This window comes from Garra rufa, chromosome 4 (genome assembly GCF_049309525.1).
Source record: "Garra rufa chromosome 4, GarRuf1.0, whole genome shotgun sequence".
Taxonomy (NCBI): Eukaryota; Metazoa; Chordata; class Actinopteri; order Cypriniformes; family Cyprinidae; genus Garra; species Garra rufa.
In genome coordinates this window covers 33,981,577-34,004,539 of record NC_133364.1, presented here as the reverse complement: position 1 = coordinate 34,004,539, position 22,963 = coordinate 33,981,577, and the positions used below count along the sequence as shown (strand labels likewise).

The 22,963-nt window shown below is 39.6% G+C and overlaps 1 protein-coding gene across 1 annotated transcript in view; it reads left to right on the top strand.

Annotated features, from left to right (window-relative positions):
• The first annotated feature begins 3,934 nt into the window (after nt 1-3,934).
• LOC141333909 (uncharacterized) overlaps nt 3,935-22,963 on the top strand; it is a 61,551-nt gene continuing 42,522 nt past the window's right edge. The window contains exons 1-2 of the mRNA XM_073839063.1: nt 3,935-4,155; nt 8,706-9,875. Of these exons, the coding sequence (XP_073695164.1) occupies nt 3,990-4,155; nt 8,706-9,875 (1,336 nt within the window). The 5' untranslated portion in view covers nt 3,935-3,989. The remainder of the gene's footprint in view (nt 4,156-8,705; nt 9,876-22,963) is intronic.

Below are 22,963 nucleotides of genomic sequence, written 5' to 3'. Positions count from 1 at the left end.
ATACAGTTGCAATCAAAATTATTCAGCCCCCTTGACCTGCAAGACATTTTGCTACCGAGAACAACATATTGTGAAACAAATTAAACAAAGGCATCAGTATACTATTAAAGAAAGTTTATCAAGACACATTTGAGTAATTCTGAGAACGTAAGTTGATGAATAATAATAAAAAAAAAATCGAATTGGCTCTAAACATTCATGTTCAAAATTATTCCTCCCCTGAAAAAGCTTTCAGATCACTGATAATCTTTGGTTTTTACTTTGCCACTGCTTGCTTCAAATCCAACCATGTATTTTCAATGAGAATTACATCTGGAAACTGAACAGGCCACTTAAAAACATTCTATGACTCATTCCTAAACCAAGCGTAAGTAGATTTGAATGTATACTTTGGGATGATTGTCCTGCAGGAAAGTCCATTGATTATTAGCTTCAGACATTGCACAAAAGGCATCACAATGTTTGCCAAAATGGTGTGATACTTTAATAAATCAATGATATCCTTTGTATGGTCATGTTTTCCACTTCCTGCTACAGTAGAACAACCCCATAACAGGACTGGCCCACCTCCATGTTTGATGATGGAGATGGTGTTCTTCTGCTTATAAGCTTTGTCTTTTTGGCACCAGACGTACCTCTGATCCATACATCCAAAAAAGTTCCAGTTTGGTCACATCACTCCATAAAACATTCTTCCAGAACTCCACAGGTCTAACTAAATGAATTTTAGCATGTTCAAGTCAGTTTTTTGTTCTTCTTGGTCAAGAATGGCATTCAGCAAGATTCCTCAACATGAAGACCATACTTGTCTAGTGTCCTTCTTATTCACAGAATATCATATTTTGCCTCCTTCCGTCTGGTCATCTTGCAAGTCTTTGGCTGTACATTGCAAGTTTTTCTCAGTTGATCTGATCAAACATTTTATGATATTGTGCTTTTTTGTTCAACACCCTCAAAGGTTTTCTGGTTCAACACACTTTAATCTAAGGAATACGACTGCCAGCTGTGTCTCTAGGAACTTGTAATGTCTTAGAAATCTTCATGTAGTTTTAAGATAACAATTTCTTCTCTATTGATTTAGTGTGAGCTCTCTGTTGACTTTTCCATATTTGCTACTCATCTTCAGCACTTGTATGGGCTAAGAGTATACTATGTGTAACACCCCAAGCTAATTCCATTTTTAATAAGTTTGTAAAGGCTTAATTATGTTTTAAGACAATTTTGTTCCTGACCATAAAAATAACTGTCTTAAAACAGCAATGTTGAATAGGGGTTGAATAATTCTGACATAGCTGTGTTATTAAAAAATCCTATAACTCAAAAACATTACATTATATATTGACATTATCACTTTTAATATGCCAGAAAAATGTTGTAGATGCAATTTAGTCCTGAATCTTCAGAAAGAGCAAACATCATTTGTAAAGTACTGCAGTCTCTGGGGGGTTAAATAATTTTGATTGCAACTGTATATATAGGCTATATGTGTGTGTAGCTGTGGTCATCATTCGTGTGTGAATCGTCGTAATTATTTTCTACACTTTTTTTGCAAAATACTTTTCTTTTCCCACGTGAGTCAGTCCGTGTCAGTCGTGCTCTTTAACCAATCATAACCTGCTAGGAGCGCAGCCTAAATCCTGTTTACATGACATAAACCAATTGGGCTTCTTTTGATCGGCTTGGACCGGAGAATAAGGCATTGGGCGGATAGACAAAATTTGGGCTGCTTTAAAAAATTAAAAGCCGCCCAGTTAGCTGTTTTTTTCTTCGCTTTTATCATTAGTCATGTTATATTAGTACGTTCGAGCTCAAAGTATCACAGTAATATAATGTGTAGTGCAGTCATCAACTCATTTTTGCTTAACTGGTTACTTACTTACTTAAACCCTTACTGGTTTAGTTTAACAGAGACCTGTCCATCAATTTACGTCTTTTACGTTAGTGAGATGTGATGACTTGTGAGTGACGGGGTTTTACATTACATTTGTTTTTCATCACTTTATTGTGCACTTTTTGCACAGAAATTAGCATATTTTTTACTGTGGACATTGAAAATGATGCATGCGTTTTTACAAGGGAAGTCATCGGTTAATTTCCACTTTGAAAAGATTTCTGGACATTTTACGCATATTTTCGGACTGTTTGATCCACATTCCTGTGAAATTGATTTATCTTTATTTTATTTTGTCATTATTAATTTTTTAAAGAGATAAAAAATGGTCCTTATCAACCTTGACATGGCAATAAAATTCTCATTATTTTGGCAGTTAAAATTTGGGCTGGTTTTTGTTGAAGTGGGCAGGTTTTGGTGAGCTTTTGGGCTGGAAATCGTCAACCTGATCTGGCAACACTGTCCCGAGCAGGTTTAAGCTTGCGCACCTGTTGCTATGACAGCAAGTCCAGGATGAGCTTCGAAGAACTGAATGATCCAAGATCACGCGGAATCGTCAACAATCAAATCCAGCTAACTGAGTTAGCGAGGTAAGAAGAACGAGCCCCTGAACATAGTAAGAAATCACGAGAGTGTAGGATTCTGTCTAAAAGTCACAGTTGTCATGTTTAGGTGCAGAAAGCTTTAATGCCAACCACATATTAAAATACAAAAAGACAAATAGAAATATGTTAAAAAATAACTGGAGTGTGACCTCATAAAGCAGCGTTAATACATTTCCAGCTAGCACATGTCCTTTATCGTTGAAATTTGGTTGAAATAAGGTCAATTGTTATAGGGTCAGCTGCCTACATTAACATGGGCCATCAATGACAGAAATTCAACACTGAAATGACCCTTTTCACATTTATGGGGTCTCAGAAATTGAAGTAGTCATAGTTTTGTAAACTTCTACCGTGGTAAATGGAAACTGCCACAAATATGTATTTATGTCCACATTAATAGCAAAATAAAAAATCCCTAGTTTTTCAATTACTTTCCAAAAGAGGAATAAATAAATACACAAACAAACAAACTTGCCAGAGATTGATTACAATAATCATAAGAGGGATAGATCAAATTTGCCATCACAACCCCTTTGTAACAGTTACACAGCAGCATTAACTAGTTTTATGTGAATTTAATGGCAAGGTATAAAAACAGGAAGTACAGTGTTAAAAATGTACATTGAAGGAAAAAAGTAGAGAAAAGAAGCTAGAGAAAAGTATTCCAAGATTTACGATGTTAATAACTTTAGCAATGCATCATCATATGGGTACAGAATTCTATGATATACAACATTTCTATGATATGTTTGTGATTCTAGAGAGAAGTGAACAAAAGGGACTTTTATTTTGGTCTGGTGATGTGACGTCATAAAGATGCGCCGAGCTCCTCGTCTGTTGTGATTCACCTGAAGAAAGGTTTGTGGTTTTAAAGTTTTTAAACTAAAGCACACTGTTATATCAATTAAAACATTTACAAGTTATGTAAAATAAATAAATCCGTCATTGTTAAATATAACGTTGTAATGCTTAATTTAGTGTTAGTTAAATAAAACGTTAGCCTTTAGTAACAGAGAAGGTGCGTCTCATTTCGCTCTCTATATCATGAATCAATCGTGTGATGATAAGAAGAGATGAGAGAAACTGAGAATCCGAATCATTTGAATCAAATCATTTGTGAAATGATTCAGTGACTCGATTCAGCGGCACGTGGACTACAAACGACAACAACAAACACAAACGAGTGAATGACAACCGAGAATGATTTCATTAAAGTGTAATATATTAGATAAGATAAATAATTGAATACCAAATATAAATAAAAAAAATAGCCTGCCTAAATATGAACGTCCTGTGTAATATACTGTATATCAAGTCTATAACCTCTGTCTAACTAGTGCACTGACTACTGAACTAGGAGATGATTGAGACGCACAGAGATTTAGTTTGCATGCATTTTTCTTTCTATTAATTATTCTCATCTTAAACAGGACAAAGTGTTCAACCACACAGAAAAACTCCTGGAGAAACAGCAGAGACACACTGTTATAAAGATGGCGTTTATTAAAGAGGAGAGCGAAGACATGAAGATTGAAGAAACATTCACATTGAAACATGAAGATATTGAGGAACAAACAAATATGGTGCTCATTAAAGAGGAGAATGAAGACATTGAAGAGGCATTTAGAGTCAAATATGAAGATACTGAGGAACAAACAGGTTTGTTTTTATTCTCAAAACTGAAATTAATTGTATTCATGAATGATGTCACAGGAGTGCAGAAATGTGGAGACATTCAACAGAAGTGTTAAGATCACATGACAAACACTAACACAATATCTTGCTTTCACACTGTGCATTTGTTATGACATCATGAATTAAGATTGTAACATTAATATTAACCTAAACAATATGGTCCATCCTCACGAGCGTTTCCAAACATTTGAAAGTGAGGTGATGGAGGATTTGCAAACAAAATACTGTGCTTTGGCATTTGTTTACTGAACCCCAAGCTTTGTAAATAACATCAAAACTAAGCAAGTATTTCTGACAAGCCAAATTCTACTTTTACTATAAAACTAAAATGGTAGTAAATAGTCAACTGACATTGTTACCTCAATTTTGTCTTGAAAACTGACTGGATCCACACCAGCAGCGTACGTATGATTGAATGCCCACAGAGTGCTGCTTTAGCAAATCATGCTGCTGTTCACTGTGTCTTTAAAGGAGATTTGTAGCACTTAATAGCAGGAAGAACAAATGTTGACAGACTGTACATAAAGATCGATTTAAGAAACTCTTTGATACAGAAACATGCATTGTGAGTTATTATTAATGTTTTAAAATACTAGCAAGAATGCAATTTTCCTTGAACATCCAAATTATCGCACATGTTGATTTTATATAAGTTAAAGGGATAGTTCACTCAAAAATGATAATTTGATGTTTATTTGCTTACCCCCAGGGCATCCGAGATGTAGATGACTTTGTTTCCTCAGCTGAACACAAACGAAGATTTTTAACGAAAACCGGTGCAGTCTGTCAGTCAAATAATAGAGGTGGATGGGCACCAAACCTTTAAAAGTAAACAAAAACATGCACAGACAAATCCAAATTACACCCTGCGACTCGTGACGATACACTGATGTCCTAAGACACGAAGCGATCGGTTTTTGTGAGAAAATGAACAGTATTTATATGATTTTTTACCTTTGATACACAGCCACGTCCATCTGTCATGAGCACCAGCTTTGCATCCGGCTTGTTACCTGTGTATATGCGCTCTGGCGTAGTTTACGCAAACGCCGGAAGGGGAAATCGGTTAAAAGTCCCGGATGAGTTTACGCAAGCAAATGTAATATTTTAGCTTTAAATCGGTTTGAACAATCAGCATAAGTGCAAGTAATTAATTTTGAATAGCCGCTATACCCACAATCTCTGTGCTCTGTGTAAACAATGAGTGTCGTATACAAGCGACAGATCACTTCCGCCGTTTGCGTATTCTACGTTAGAGCGCGTTCACATGTCACGAGCCGCCGGGTGTATTTTGGATTTGTCTGTGTATGGTTTTCTTTCTTCTAAAGATTTGGTAACCATTGACTGCCATTATTTGACAACTGCATTGGTTTTAGTTAAAAATCCTCGTTTGTGTTCTGCTGAGGAAACAAAGTCACCTACATCTTAGATGCCCTGGGGGTCAGCAAATAAACATCAAATTATCCCTTTAAACAAAAAGGTAATAAGTGAACATTTTCACATTTTTAAATACAGCCTACATTTTAAACACAATATTGTTATATTTTATAACTAAAAAATAATAGTTCCAACGTAATCCACAACAGAACTGGTGTGCGTCTACAAGAAACAGCAGTGTTTCGTTATTGAATGAATCTGCAGCTTTAAATGATTCATAGAGACAGTGATCATTAACCCATTCATAACTACAGCCATTTGCTAAATAAATGAATGAGTGACGCGATGCCTTGCTCATTAAGACAGTGACTTACCGCTACCACAAAATAATTAAAAGTCCTCTCCTGAACTGCACCTTCTGCAACTTCACCGTCTTTTTATTTTGCCCTAATCTCTCTCTCTGTCTCTCACGTGACTTTAAAGTTTAGCAAACTATGCTTTCTAAATGGCCTAAATGTTAAAAATAGAACAGTGGGGAAAATAATTATTTGATCCCCTGCTGATTTTGTATGTTTGCCCACTGACAAAGAAATGTATCCTCAGTATCTTCATGTTGAAATTTCAGTGGTAGGTTTATTTGAACAGAAAAACAAAAAAATTCCAGAAATACGCATTAAAAAAGTTATACATTGATTTGCATTTTAATGAGCTGCACAACAGAACGGCTTTACTGACAAAATGCACATTGGATATCGCATGTGAGATATCATGCAGCCCTAACCTTAACCTGCTTCTTCTTGAGCCACTCCTTTGTTGCCTTGGCCATGTGTTTTGGGTCATTGTCATGCTGGAATACCCATCCACAACCCATTTTCAATTGTTCTCACCCAAGATTTAATGGTACATGTCCCCGTCCATCATCCTTTTGATGGGCTTGCGTTAATTGCGTCTGGGCCGATCGGAATCTCAATTGAGCTCGCGCCTGTCAAGAGAGAGAGGTGGGGGTGGGCTTGCGTGCCATGTAGGCCATTATTGGACAATTCTTATAAATGACATTTTTCCTGGACCAATCTCAGCGCTCGCTTCAGTATCTTAAAACACACTGCCATCTGTGTTCGCGCCTGTCAAGAAACACCTGACCTACTATGGAAATTGAAATGACCGTATGCACGGAGCGTTCTTTAGAACTTCTGCATAAAGATAAGCAGCTCGTAAACTTCCGCTAAAGCTCATTTTATATGTGCTATATATTAGGTGAACACTCTTGAGACTCATCTACTGCCTCGTTCTTATCAGAAACTGCGGAAAATGATAATTGCAACATTATAAACAATGTTAGCGACGTGAACATTCGGTTTCTTATTATTTAACAACATATCATTTAAATGCCGTATCTGCATAGTTTTACATTTAAATGCTGACAGCTAAACACTATCATAACTTGTTTAGGCTAACGTTAGCTACCAAGCCATACTTCTCTTCAAGGACATCTTAATCGTATTCTTGATAATCACTAACTTGCCTTCAAAGTCATGAACACATTTTTAAAATCTTATCACAATATTTTAAAGCCTTTATTATTTTCCAACTCTACAGCTGTAAAATAAAATGTACTTCGTGGACGCATTTTCATTCATAAAAAACTGCTTCGGACAAAATGACTTTTAGCAGAAAACGTCTTTTTTAAAAATAATATGGAATTACCCATATAACCAATAGATGGCAGCAGAGGATTATTTATTATGCAGCTGCCTTTTAAACTCCCTATATTTTTCAAGATGCTTTCTTTTTGATTTATTATACAATATCTAGTATAATAAATTGTAGTACTTTTACCGCCCTTAAGTGTATATATATATATATTATAGCAAGTGCAGAAAGACATTAAGCTCACACACAAACAGCCTATAAGGGTGAATTATTTAAATACTTAAATATAGTTCACTACAAATACGTTAAATATTGATGGTATAAAAATTAAATAATGCACTCAATATGAATCGGTCCTATATATTCAAATATTTCATGTAATTTAATAACTACATCTTTTAAGTTTTATCTTGAACTGTAAAATATATTAAATAGTTTGTGAATGTTTTTCAGTTTCCCTCCATGGCTTTTGCGTGCGTGTGTGTTTGTGAAACCTTTGTCCAGGCTAAGAAGGAAAAAATAATGTTTTTCAGTATAATGTAATTTGTGTTTTAGTTCTTTTGTTGTTTTTAATTGTTCTTACTTGAGTTCTTACCCCCACCCCCCCGGGCACTGTCACCTTTTTTCCTCTGATTAGTTTGCAGGTCTGCTTATAGTTCTCAGTATGTAATAATAATCCACAGTATTGCTACAGTTTGTAGAGTTAATAAAGTGAGTAGAGCTCTCTCAGTGACTGTGTGCTGCCATGATGAATCTTGTGCTCTCTGTTTGATCTCGCATTACTCAGAGTCTGATACATTTACCAAAAAATTCACCTCACTCTCAATCACCATTAAATGTCTGATATCAGATGCAACTTCCCTCATGTTTTGTCACAAATGGCAGTCACGAGTAAATTTTCTGTCACCTTTGCAGGACTGTGATATGAAGAGTGTATAAAATTTACACCTCTTTGGCAACAATGCAAAAAGTGAATAGCACTTAACAGGCGCAATACCGGCATAAACACAGATTTCTATTGGTACAATATGGATTACATGACTAAACATGCGCCATCGTTTTCAAATACCTACTTTTTTACAGTGCACTTTACAACTACACTCCCATTCCGGTGTAATAGTCAAGGAAGTTTGCTGTTGTAATATGGACACAGCAGGCGCAGTAATATCACACAGCGCCTGAAATTAGTTCCCAGCTAGGTTACTTCCAATGTGACCACCTTTATGAAATTGTGACCGAACTTCAGGCGCTGCATGATATTACTGCGCCTGTGAACGCAATGCTATATTGGTCTCATAGGATTCAATGATCTATTCTAAGGTATGCTAAAAGTGATATCGCCAGAACAGGAGAAAAGCTGAATGGATTTCAACATGGTAAAACTCAACTTATTAACTCGTAGCTGGAGAATGACCCTTTTTCCAAAAAAAGTGAAGTGTTCCTTTAAACTGGTGTTAACTTGTTTTTATCTTCTTTTTTTACCTCAGACCTGATGACACTGAAAGAGGAGCATCAAGAACTAAATGAAACTAAAGAGAAAGATCAAAATGAGGAACATCCTGATTTCAAAATACACGAAAAATCAATTAGTTGCTTACAGACCGAAAATATGTCCACACCAAAGAAAGATCAAAGCACAAACCTTCATTCCCACATGATGATTCACACTGGAGAGAAGCCTTTCACCTGTTCTCAGTGTGGAAGGTGTTTTACACAGATGAAACAACTTAATGCCCACATGATGATTCACACTGGAGAGAAGCCTTTCACCTGTCAACTGTGTGGAAAGAGTTTCACATGGAAAAGTCACCTTAATGTCCACATGACAATTCACACTGGAGAAAACCCCTTCACTTGCTCTCAGTGTGGAAAGTTTTTTACACGGATAAAACAACTTAATGCCCACATGAGTGTTCACACTGGAGAGAAGCCTTTCACCTGCGAACTGTGTGGGAGGAGTTTCACGATTGAAGCAAACCTAAGAACTCACATGAGAATTCACACTGGAGAGAGATCTTACACCTGCCAACAGTGTGGACGAATGTTCAGTCGACAAGATAGCTTTAATGCCCACATGAAAATTCACACTGAAAAGAAGCCATTCATATGTCCTCAGTGTAGAAAGTATTTTAAGTGGAAAAGTCACTTTAACGTTCACATGAGAATTCATACTGGAGAGAAACCCTTCACATGCTCTAAATGTGGAAAGTGTTTTACACAGAAAAAACAATGTAATGCTCACATGAAAATTCACATTGAAAAGAAGCCGATCATATGTCCTCAGTGTGGAAAGTCTTTTAAGTGGAAAAGTCACTTTAATGTTCACATGAGAATTCACACTGGAGAGAAGCCCTTCACTTGCTCTAAATGTGGAAAGTGTTTTACACAGAAAAAACAATGCAATGCTCACATGAAAATTCACATTGAAAAGAAGCCGTTTACATGTCCTCAGTGTGGAAAGTGTTTTACATGGAAAAGTCACCTAAATGTCCACATGAATAATCACACTGGAGAAAAGCCCTTCACTTGCTCTCAGTGTGGTAAGGGTTTCACACATAAAGCAAACCTAAAGGGTCACCTGAGAGTTCACACTGGAGAGAAGCTTTTCAAGTGTCTTCAGTGTGAGAAAAGTTTCACACATCAAAACAGCATGAAACGTCATTTGGAAACTCATTCTAGGAAGAAATTGCCAGTTGCCTCAGATTGACGAAGTATAGAAAAAGGAGTCATTTCAAACATCACATTTATAGATACATGTAAAAAATTTCCTTTGTTAAAGTGTATGTCAAAAATGCTATGTAATGTAAAATCAAGGCTGGTTCTGAATTTATACGATAGATCTGACTGACTGAAAGTGAAGTGGATTTTCACCAGTGATCTTCCCTTCAGCTCTCATTCACACTCACTGAAATATTCAACCACTCCGGCTTGAGGCTCGCGATGAATGTCGTTGGTTTAGTCAAGATCCGTCCTACCCTAGTAACTGTTGTCATCCACATTCTGACCAAAGGCTGAATTCACAATAACATCCTAACAAACCAGTGTCTTTATGGCAGAGATAGTAGCAGTAGTATGTTTGTCTGCTGTTCTGAGTTCAGCCAAGTGTTTTGCTCTCTTCTAATGTGCTCTCTCTTCTAAACCACATCTCAATATGGCGGCGGACATGTAGAAGAACTGGGGGACAGAGTTTTGCTCAATCGAAAAGAGAGACCTTGAGGTACACTCAATTGAGGATGAATTTTCATATCTTGAGACACAAATACAGGGGCTACTTGAGAAACACTCATAGTTATGCAAACAGGTGCTTCCATTTGGCCAGTCCCCGCCTTCTTTAGGCCACGGGGGCTCCCCTGTCCCCGCTTCGGCAGACAGGGATTCACGTCTCCAACCATCTCATCGACTGGTGCTTTCCAGCCCACTCGCGAGTTCCGTTGTGCGAATCCGGGGACCTGGTGGTTTGGCACCCCTGCCATCTGGTCCTTCAGGCCAACTGAGGGAAGAGCAAACTCTGCCTAGTCCAGAGGATCTCTTTCCTTGGTCGGGAGCCCGACTTGGTCCACAAGACAGCCCGCCTTACTACCAAGAGCCTGCGCAGTGCTGTAGTGCCTGAGTTTATTCAGGCGCAACACAGCGGTCTCTCTCCTGGGGTACATGACAGCCCTAGCTGCACTGCCGCTAAGCTTGTTTCATGTGAGACCGCTTCAGAACGATCGATCGAGTAGATGGAACATCCGTAGGTAAGCACCCACTGGTCGTGAGGTTCCTCAGAGGTGTCAGGAGGATTTATCCTCCCAGACCGCACCTCATACCCTCTTGGTACCTCTCCGTCGCCCTTCAGGGCCTGCAGGACGCCCCATTCGAGCCACTCGCCTCAGTTGAGCTGAAATTTCTGTCAATTAAGACAGCGCTCCTGACGGCCCTGGCTTCCATCAAGAGGATAGGGGACCTACAAGCTTTCTCTGTCAGCGAAGCATGCCTAGAATTCAGGCCCGGTGATTCTCACGTGATCCTGAGACCCCGGCCTGGCTATGTGCTCAAGATTCCCACTACACCTTTCCACGATCAGATGGTGAACCTGAAAGCTCTGCCCCTGGAGGAGGCAGACCCAGCTTCTGCGATGTTGTTTCCAGTCTGTGCTTTATGCATATATGTAGACCGCACTGGGCACTTCAGACGCTCTAAGTAGCACTTTATTAGCTTCGGAGGTGAGCAGACAGGAAATGCTGTCTCCAAACAGAGGTTGGCTCACTGGGTGGTAGATGCCATCTCCCTGTCATACTTGTATCAGGGACTGCCATGCCCCTTAGGTGCTCGTGCCCACTCCACACAGAGTGTTGCCTCATCCTATGCGTTGGCTCATGGCGCGTCACTAGCAGATATCTGTAGAGGTGCGGGGTGGGCGACACCAAATACCGTCGCCAGGTTTTATAACCTTCGCGTAGAGGCTGTTTCCTCCCGTGTCTTAACATAAAGACTTCAGGTAAGCGGGAGTACGGCTGTTGTCGGCTTGTCACGCCATTCTCAAGGGATACGTGCATCTTTCAGGATGTAGCCCCTTGATGAACCCTGACTCCTCCATGCCCCGCAGTCAGGGCTAGATGCGGAGTAGTTCCTGACTGTGCTCCTGCCGGGTCTCCTTCGCCCCGCGGGTTGTGGCAATATGTCTCAGTATTTTTTTCCAGTGGTCAGCCAGAAGGGCGCTGTTTTCCTCGTATATCCCTAAAGACTTATGGATATATTGAATTAATTCTCATTCCACATGTAAAGATCTCATGTGCTCCGCCCCTCCCAACCTCTGCTTTAGTGTAAATGGCATCCCTGTGGGGCCTCTGTATTGGTCCTTAGGGCATTGGGAAGGTTACGTTACAATGGCCGCCTGCGGACACGTCTGAAAAGACCTGCCGGCACATGGCGTTGTGCGTAACGCGGCGTCAGGGTCGTGGCCGACACATTGCTTTGGATGTCATCTAACGTTAGATGTTTACTTTTTTCGTGTACACAGTTTGTAAGAGTTGGGTTGTTATTAAAAGTAGCATGAAGCATAATACAAGTTATTTTAGCTATTCACCATTAGCTTCTCAAACGTGTCCACATACTGTAAAAGGAAAGAGTGTACGATGACAAATATACGCTATGGGGTTGATTTGCTTTGTTAATAATAAGCATAATATATTTTATTAATATGTATTACAAATACTGAAAAGAGAAACGCACAATGCATGAAATTGTGTCCATTTTTATTCATGTGTAAACTATATACATAAGGAGCGGAAAAAAAAAACTAATTGACATAAGTATTCAATTTGTTGTATACTAAATGTAAGTGTAGTTAGAATGATTGATAAATTAAACATTATTTACAAATGTAGTAAAAACATTATCAGTGCATATATTTGTACAAGAATGACTAATACAAATACATTAAATTGTTAAAATATTAAGAATTATAATAATTTACATGTATTGTTTTTGTTTTTCAGTAATTTTTAAGAGTGTGGTACTCCTCAAAACATGGAGTGGCACATAACGGAGTGTTGCATGGCACACACATGTACTTTGTGAGCCTCCTCTCTTTTCTCTTCCGAGAAGGCCGGCACACTTTGGGTGGTCACTGGGTTGTGCCAGAGCCATACAGAGAGAGAGTTGCGACAACGGAAGTTCAAAACGCTCGATCGTCACCTGATTCACGCAGCCCTCAAATAGTTCCAGTTAGTTAATAGCGGGCAATTGGAATACATTGAGTTAGAGGGACAGAACAGCGATTTTTGGTATTTGGTTGACAAAAAATAATTTATTGACATTATTTATAAAATAATATATACATGTATATGTGTAGTTGTAATAGTTTTAAAAGATAAAAAACACTTATATTTGAGGATTAATGTGGTTAGCTATCCATACCTGCCTTGTTAACATATTTAAGGCTGAAGTTACCATGGTAAAAGTCCATGCTTGATAAACGACATTGTGGTCTTTTACCAAGTAATTCAGCCTCTATATATAAATATAATTATTTCTATATGTGCGTGTGTGTTCTTACAGCTTGTATGTTAATCAAGTGCAATCACATCTTAATGTTTATTGTCGTTTTAGTAGTCTTATTGTAAGTGTTAAGTTTGTTGTCTTTTTAAAATTAATTCCAAATAAGTAGGGATGTAACGGTATCAAAACTTCACGGTACGGTATTTATTGAATCATTTACAGGAAAAACAAAACTAATGAAGAGACTCGAAAAAAGTGCCAGAAGTATTTATTAAACAGTTTACATGAACACTGAACATATCAATGGCATACAAATTAGCCATCTATCTGTAATCTTTGAAACAGGAACTTCAAATTTTTCAATTTTAATAACAAAAAATTATTAAACCATGTAACCACGTTCCTTTTTTTCCGCAGTACTTTAGCCTACTTTGTGTAGTAACGAAAACATTCATTTCAGTGGAAAAATAAGTCCAAAACTCTGTTTTAACATTTTGAACAATAGGGCTCCACAATCTTTTTCTTTTTTTTTTCTTTTTTTTTTTTTTTAGAAATTCTTGTGTGTTTTTATTTTTCTGATAATCAAATGAAAGAATAGACATTTATTTTTAATCAAATGAAAAATAAACCCTTTTAATTTTTGGCAAACAAACAGGTTTACTGTTAAAATCAATACATGGAAGAAAAATTATATTCAGTTTAAAACGTTTAAATAATAATTGTAGTATTTTTGTTCTACAATTAAGTGGTTAATCTTGTTGTAATATTTATTTTTTATCATATATATTGTTTTATGTAAATTATTTAAATAGGAATATATACACACCTACATTATACTGTACAAAAGTAATACAAGACTAATATTGTTCTGTTACATGTTAAACCGTACTTTTATTTGGACAGGTTGCCGTGAAGTTTCTGTGTGTATACCGTAGTATGATATGATGCTAGTTTTCTCAAATGAAACGGTAAAGGTGACACTCACAGCAGCTTTGGAGACTGAGTTATCTGTTCATGTGAGATACAAAGGCCAAAAATTAGCGGGAGCATCACGCGTGCTTCAGTATGAGTGTTGTAAAAAAAAAAAAAAAAAAAAAAAAAAACGTGTCTTCTCCATTTATACAGACAGAGGCAAACGGAACATGCAGTATTCATATTAAAACGGTCTTTCTCCATTTCAGTTTTCACAGACACTAGTCCATATCGCGATTTGAATTAAGTGACACACCAACTTTTGATTTATTAATCCAAAAATCGACAAATTCCGTGGCATTTCGCGCTATAACGTTAGTTAATTCGGTTTTTATGAATGGAGTCCGCGATCCAGTCCGTGTTTTCGCGGAGGAGACATTGTAAACGCGTGACAGTGTAGAGACAGAAATGACATGCCTTCGTGTAAATAAGATAAATAACATAAGGCAATTTAGTTTGTTTAATAAACGAACAATGTATAGACCTGTTCTATAGGAAAGATAACCTTAAATGACTTGACTTCTATTGTGATCTGGCGCTATATCGAAAATAAAATGAACTTGACGTTCAAGGGGGGCGGGCAACAGACCGCAGAGGATGACGGCCACACCTGGGCTGATGGGAAATGTAGTTCCCGCTACCTCCCGTTCGCTTCATTCGCCTGAGCAAACTTTTCTTAGAAGAACTATGGTTTTATCGAGTCATGCGACCACGGTAGTATCGAAAAAATGTGCTATTGCGGTACGACGGTATTTACAATACCGTTACATCCCTACAAATAAGTAAATATATTTTAAGATTAAGTGAAAATGAATCTTGGTTAATGTTTTTGATTCTTGTGTAATGTGTAAAAATATATTTGTAGTATATTCAAATTGAAAAAACTTTGACGCATTAAATCATATATTTTATGTATGTTGACTTTTGTTATGCATATATTTATAGAAATCGATTTAGACTTAGAGCTAGCACAATTTTACTTCAGGTGGTTCTTGTTCTGAAAGCAGGATAGAGAAGGAGAATAACAGGAAAAATGGTTTAGTGATGTTTCATCACAATTCAGTCCTGTTAAAGTTAAATTGATTAGCTGTGCTGCACAAGTTCAATTGATTAGCTGTGCTGATAGTATACAGCAGGGGTCAGCAACTATATTTGTCAGAGGGCCAGAGTTTTACCAGACAGTCTCCTTGGGGGCCGGACCCCCAAGAAGAAAATCAAATAAATATCGAATTTTGGCTTAACATTATGTTTAATGTTTGTACTTTTTCCATTTCATTACAAAACTAAAGGCATTTGATTCAGGCTCCCATCACCTATACGACAGTCAACCACTAGGAGTGATAGATATTTTGCCTCAACTCAATTAGGCTAAGTCAGCTTTATTTATAGAGCACTTGAAAAACAAACACGGAGGAAGTGACAGGCAAGGGTCTCTTAACAGAGGTAAAATGGCACTCTCAAAGACCATGAACAGAAAGTTGATGTAGAAAACAGGTCCTTCAATGAAGACTGGACTGAAAAGTACGTATTTATCATGCCAACCTTCCGAAATGTGTCACCAGTATGCCTTATTTGCAGCAAAACTGTTGCTGTTGCAAAAGAGTACAATCTGCGCCGTCACCACAACACAAAACATTCTAATTTCAAGGTTTCATTTCCTGAGCAGTCAGAGGCCCATCAGAGAAAAATCGCCACATTGAAATCTGCCTACTCCCGTGCAAGTGGCATTATAACTTGAAATTAAACTGATCAAGAGAGAGTGACGTGTGCATTCCTGCAAGCTGCTTGGGTGCTTTGCAGACATAACCCGCCTTTCATGGAAAGTGAGGTTTTAAAGGAGTGCATGATCACCGTTCTGGAGGAACTTGCCCACGACAAATCAATGGACAGAATTATTGCATCTTTCAAACAAGTACCTCTATCTGCCTCAACTAATGCACATCGTGTGCACGTTTTGGCAGAGCAAGTGCAGAAAGCTGTCATTGACGGGGTTAAGGAAGCCAAATACTTTTCGTACCTGCCATTAGACGAGGTGGCCATTCAGAGCCAGCTGGCTGAAATTCAGGCCGCAGCTGACATGAAGGCGGCTCTCCGTGGTGCTGAAAGCCTGAGCGCATTTTGGGTATCTTGTCCCGAGACATATGACACATTGAAAACGCTGGCTATGTATGTGTCACCATGTTCGGTTCCACTTTCAACTGTTTTCAATTCAAGCCCACTTAACGTTTCATTTGATGTGCGAACATTATTTGTTGCCTATTTTGTTCTGGTACCAGGTTATTTATTTACCATGCTATTTTAAGTTGTGCCAGATTGTTTTTCCTCCTTTTTTTTTGTCCCGAGGAGCCTGCTAGTTTCAAGCATGTTGTTGAGACTTAGAAAAAAAAATAAAAAAAAAAAATAAGTAAGGGTATGAGGAAAAGTAATGCGTTCGTTTTTTTTTTTTTTTAAACCAGTTTGAAATAATAAATGCTTAACGCCGCATAGTCTGTCTGAGTCTGTCCTCATTTCGGAGTGTAGCCTAAATATAGTCATAAATGGTGGTTATTCTGACAAGAGACTCAGTTGTTGTTATTTTTAGTTGCTTTAATAGTGTGGACCACTATTTTCTTTTTGATCCTCACAATTTTGGAATCCAATCCAATTGGAATCCAATGTATAAGTGAATTTCAGCCCTCAGGCGCGGACAGGACGACAGCGCGTAAGTGAGTACTTAAATGCTGTAGTTTAAATAGGCGGTTGTTACATTTGTTGCTGCTAGAGAATCATGTCCTTGTTTTCTAAACTATTTGATTTATTCGTTTCTATTTGATTTAGTTGTTGCTAGACTTTATTTATTCGTTTCTGTTTATTTGTTTTCCTGGTTATTTCGTTGTAAACTGTAGTTTTGATTGCTCTCATTCGGCCAAGGGAAGCTTTTGTTTGTGAGATCGCTCCCTTCCTGAGCGCGCTTAAAGTGCAAAGGGTGGTAGTTTTTTGTTTCGGTCTGACCCATTTGCGCACCATCCATTTGGGATTGAGTCAGCCCAGGGGGCGTCCCCAGCTGCTATCACCTAAGTATTGATTGGTGGTGTATTCAGCGGAAGCGTTCAGCCTCCTCGCGTGAAGACCGACAAGAGTAAAGACTTGCGACTTTTCCTGCGCGACTTATCCAAGCAACGACACCGACAACGCACTTAAGTACTCCTTTCCTTTTTCTCACTCTTCTTTCTGTCCTTCTCTATCATGTGTTTCCAACTCATTCCGGTGCTCTCTACACACCGCACTAACATCACACGCACACGCCGACGCAATCTCTCTAACCTGCGTCCAATAGACACCTCTTCCACTGAACCTTTCTCTTTCACGGTTAGACTTTAGAACTGTCAATCATTTCGGCATTTTCTTTGCAATCTGGCCTGAGCATCCTAGGTTTGACTGAGACCTGGATACGTCCAGAAGACTCTGTAACCCCAGCCGCTCTATCTAATAAATTCTCCTTCTCTCACACCCCTCGTCAAACTGGAAGGGGTGGGGGTACGGGACTTCTGATTTCCAACAACTGGAAATACTCAACCCATTCTCCTCTATGCAATTATAACTCATTTGAATCTCATACAATCACTATAATATCTCCTATCAAACTCCATGTTGTGGTCATTTACCGACCTCCTAGTCAACTTGGCATCTTCTTAGAAGAGCTGGATGGGCTGCTATCCTCTTTTCCAGAAGATGGCAGCCCACTTCTAGTCTTTGGAGATTTTAACATTCATCTGGACAAACCCTATGCTGCAGACTTCCATTCACTCCTTGCTTCATTTGACCTAAAACGCACTACCACTGCATACACTCATAAATCCGGCAACCAACTTGATCTCATTTACACACGAAATTGTACTTCAGACGACATTGTGGTCAAACCCCTACACATCTCTGACCACTTCTTCATTACACTAAACCTACATCTTGCTACTTGTGCACCCCCATCCCCCCTACCTGTTACTTTTAGACAAAACCTACGCTCTCTCTCACCCTCCCATCTTTCTTCCTCAGTATCCTCCTCTCTTCCCTCTCCTTCCCACTTCACATCCCTGGATACTAATGCAGCAACTGACACGTTATGTTCCATTCTTACTTCTTGCCTAGATGATATATGCCCTCTCTCCTCCAGGCCAGCACGGGCTGCTCCTTCCAACCCTTGGCTATCTGATGTTCTTCGTGAGCATCGGTCCAAACTTAGGGCAGCTGAGAGAAAATGGCACAAATCTAAGGATCCATCTGACTTGAGTATGTATCAGTCTCTGCTTTCATCTTTCTCTACCCAAGTCCATACTGCCAAATCTTCATACTTCCACAACAAGATCAACAATGCTCCGGACACACGCAACCTTTTCAAAACTTTTAATTCACTGCTCTGTCCCCCTCCACCACCTCCCACCACTTCTATAACAGCTGATGATTTTGCCACATTTTTTACAGACAAAACTACATCTATCAGTAATAAGTTCTCAGCTCCACATATACAGGAACTAAAACTGACCACACCCACGGCTAAAACTCCCCTCTTCTCCTTCCATCCCCATTCTGAGGCAGAAGTAACCAAGCTTCTCCTCTCCAGCCATCCGACGACATGTCCTTTAGACCCCATCCCCTCACACCTTATCCAAGCAATCTCCCCTACAATCCTACCAGCGCTCACACACATCATCAACACATCTCTTCTCACAGGCACTTTCCCCACTACATTTAAGCAGGCCCGGGTAACCCCACTGCTCAAAAAACCTACACTTAACACTTCACTCATAGACAACTATAGACCTGTCTCTCTCCTTCCGTTCATAGCAAAAACATTGGAACGAGCTGTTTTCAACCAGCTATCTTTATTTCTCGCACAGAACAACCTATTGGATGCTAACCATTCAGGGTTCAGGAGTGGCCATTCAACTGAGACGGCACTACTGTCTGTCACTGAAGCCCTGCGGATTGCAAAAGCTGATTCCAAATCATCAGTACTCATCTTGCTGGACCTATCTGCAGCATTTGACAAGGTAAATCACCAGATCCTTCTGTCTACCCTCTCATCATTGGGCATCACAGGGACTTCACTTCGCTGGTTCAAATCCTATCTCTCTGGGAGGTCTTTCAGAGTGGCCTGGGAAGGGGATGTTTCCAAAACTCATCAACTGGTCACTGGGGTTCCTCAGGGATCAGTTCTTGGACCCCTCCTCTTCTCCATATATACCACATCTCTGGGCCCCATCATACAGGCACATGGCTTTTCCTACCATTGCTATGCTGATGACACACAGCTCTATCTTTCTTTCAAACCAGATGATCCATCAGTAGCTGCAAGGATCTCTGGCTGCCTGGCGGATATCTCTGCATGGATGAAGGAACACCATCTTCAGCTCAATCTAGCTAAAACTGAGCTCCTTGTCTTTCCCGCCACTCCAACTTTACAACATGACTTCTCCATCCAGTTAGGTTCATCAACAATTACCCCATCGACTTCAGCCAGAAATCTTGGTGTAATCTTTGATGACCAATTGACTTTTAAAGACCACATAGCTAAAACTGCTCGATCCTGCAGGTTTGCATTGCACAACATCAGAAAGATCAGGCCCTTCCTAACAGAGCATGCTGCACAACTCCTCGTACAGGCCCTGGTCATTTCCAGGCTGGACTACTGCAATGCTCTTTTAGCTGGTCTTCCAGCATGTACAATCAGGCCTCTACAAATGATTCAGAATTCAGCAGCATGGCTCGTCTTCAATGAGCCCAAGAAGGCCCATGTCACACCTCTCTTCATTTCCCTGCACTGGCTACCGGTTACGGCTCGCATCAAATTCAAGACACTGATGCTGGCCTATAGGACAGCCACCGGCTCATCACCTGCCTACCTCCATTCACTACTACGCATCTACACTCCCTCCAGAAGTCTGAGATCCTCTAGTGAAAAACACCTTATTGTACCACCACAGAGAGGCACGAAATCACTTTCCAAAACATTCTCCTTCAACGTCCCTGCCTGGTGGAATGATCTTCCCACCTCCATCCGGAACGCAGACTCCATTACTGGCTTCAAGCGACTGCTGAAAACCCATCTTTTTCGACACTATCTGACTCAATAAAAAAAATAAATAAATAAAATTCTTCTCCTCTCTTTCCTGATCTTCCCTTTCTAGCCCGTACTCATCTAACAATGCCTGATATATGGTATTTTTGAGCACTTCCTATGTTGATCTGCCTCCTTAGGATGAATCACTTGTTGTATTCCTAACTGTAAGTCGCTTTGGATAAAAGCGTCTGCTAAATGAATAAATGTAAATGTAAATGTAAATGCAATCGCAGGCCGGATTGAACGGCTCAGCGGGCCGCCAGTTGATGATCAGTGGTATTCAGTTTTGTTCTTTAAATGTCTTTCCGTTTAAAAGTTGATCTCAGCGATCTCTTCTGCTGCATCTCTACAGCGCTGATATTATTAGCGCAACTTCCGGGTACTATTAAGCATCTCCACGATCCGCCATTGCTGTAAAAAAATGGTCCAGTGGCGTCAACGGAGTTGTCGCAACTCTCTCTCTGTATGGCTCTGGGTTGTGCCATACTCCTTCAGCAGCTCTTTCATCAGGTTTTGTCCTGAACTCCAGGGAAGTGGTGACCTGTCCTGTCGATAGTAAATTACATTTGTGGGGAATGTAGAGTGTAAGTAAAGGACAGTATAGTTGTGAACACACTTGTGCATTCTAAATATAAGTGTAAAATGCATGAAATATAAGTTATGGTTAATTTAGATGGCTGTGGAAATTTCTAACCTGACAGTTGGCGGTGAACAATGTGGCTGTTCAGCACAGCAGTGTCAAGCAGATAAAAGATCTTCTTGTACCACTTTCTTGTTTTCCTGGCACACTCAAGAAAGCCTTTTACCATGTCAGCCCTGTCGACTGCCCCCATCTTTTTGTTGTATTCTAGGACACAATGAGGCTTGACCTTCCTCTCTCTCGTGACATGATCAACTTTTCCTGTGGCTGACATCTTGGAGGAGTGAACCGTGGTAAGCATAAGAACATCTCTCTTATCATGCCATTTTACCACCAGCTGCGTTCTGTTCTGTCTGCACTCAACTTGCCTTTTTGGCATTTTTGCAAAGACATACTTTGCAAGTATGGTCATTACAACTGAATCAGAAATGCTTAACCCCTCATAGTGGCAGATGTCGGTAGTGGATCCAGTATAAATTACCATGTCTTGCACATATTCGGTCAGCACATCACACAAGACGAAAAACTTCTCTCCAAATCGTTTTTTTTTTTTCGTAGGGATGTACTGACGGAAGGCCAGCCTACCTTTCCATTTCATCAGTAATTCGTCCAAGCAGAGATCTTTATATCAGGAAAAAAAACATCACGAAAGGAGGAGGTAATTGCAGGAAATATGCGTTTTATTTTGTGCAGTGGATCCTGCTGACTAGCTGTTGCGTTGTTGAAGAAATGCAGACAACAGAGGAGCAGGAGGATGCGGTCCTGTGAAAATAGCGTTCCGAAGAAAGGGGTCTGTAGTAACGGGTCGGTGCTCCAGTAATGCTGGAGAGATTTCTTTGATGGTAGTTGACACCCACCTTGCCATCTTTCCCAACACCCCTGGTGCCACCTTCTCCTGGAGTTCTGAGACATACCGATTCGTTTCCTCAACAATTTCTCCAACAAGCTCTTCTGTAAAAAAACAGCTTGAGGCACTGGACTTCAGTAGCAGATGCAGGAAGGGTTTGCAATCCAGACTTGGAGCTGTCAAAGGTGACACCTGGTCCAGGAGGGGTAAAGTTGATGGTAGCTGCCCAGGTAGAGCTTACCTGCTCTGCTAAATTGGATGTCTCTCCGTGGGCACCAGTTGTGCCATCAACACCCCTTTCGAGGGTCTGGAGATTGGGTGGAAGCTCATCATCAGAATCGCTCTCAAAATGTACCTCTTCATCAGAATTAAAAAATATTTCTCTGATCTCCTCATCTGTCAGTTTTTTTCTTAACATTTTTTACAGAAATTTTCTGGGTTCTGATGTTTTAGATAAAACACTTCCCTCAGGTTACAGTACTGTCTGTGTGTTTTTCAGTGCAATTCATAGAATCAGATCTGTGGGATATACACCGTGTTCCAAATTATTATGCAAATTGGATGTAAGTGTCATAAACATAAGTTTTTTTTTTGTTTTTCAATTAGACTCATGGATGGTATTGTGTCTCATGGCTCTTTGGATCACTGAAATGAATCTCAGACACCTGTGATAAATAGTTTGCCAAATGAGCCCAATTAAAGGAAAATTACTTAAGAAGGATGTTCCACATTATTAAGCAGGCCACAGGTTTCAAGCAATATGGGAAAGAAAAAAGATCTCTCTGCTGCCGAAAAGTGTCAAATAGTGCAATGCCTTGGACAAGGTATGAAAACATTAGATATTTCACAAAAACTTAAGTGTGATCATTGTACTGTGAAGAGATTTGTGGCTGCTTCAGAGCACAGACTGGTTCGTGCAGGAAAAGGCAAAATGAGGAAGGTTTCTGCCAGACAAATTCATCAGATTAAGAGAGCAGCTGCTAAAATGCCATTACAAAGTAGAAAACAGGTATTTGAAGCTGCTGGTGTCTCTGGAGTCCCAAGAACATCAAGGTGTAGGATCCTCCAGAGGCTTGCAGTTGAGCATAAACCTACTATTCTGCCACTCCTAACTAATGCTCACAAGCAGAAATGGTTGCAGTGGGCCCAGACATACATGAAGACTCATTTTCAAACAGTCTTGTTTACTGATGAGTGTTGTGCATCT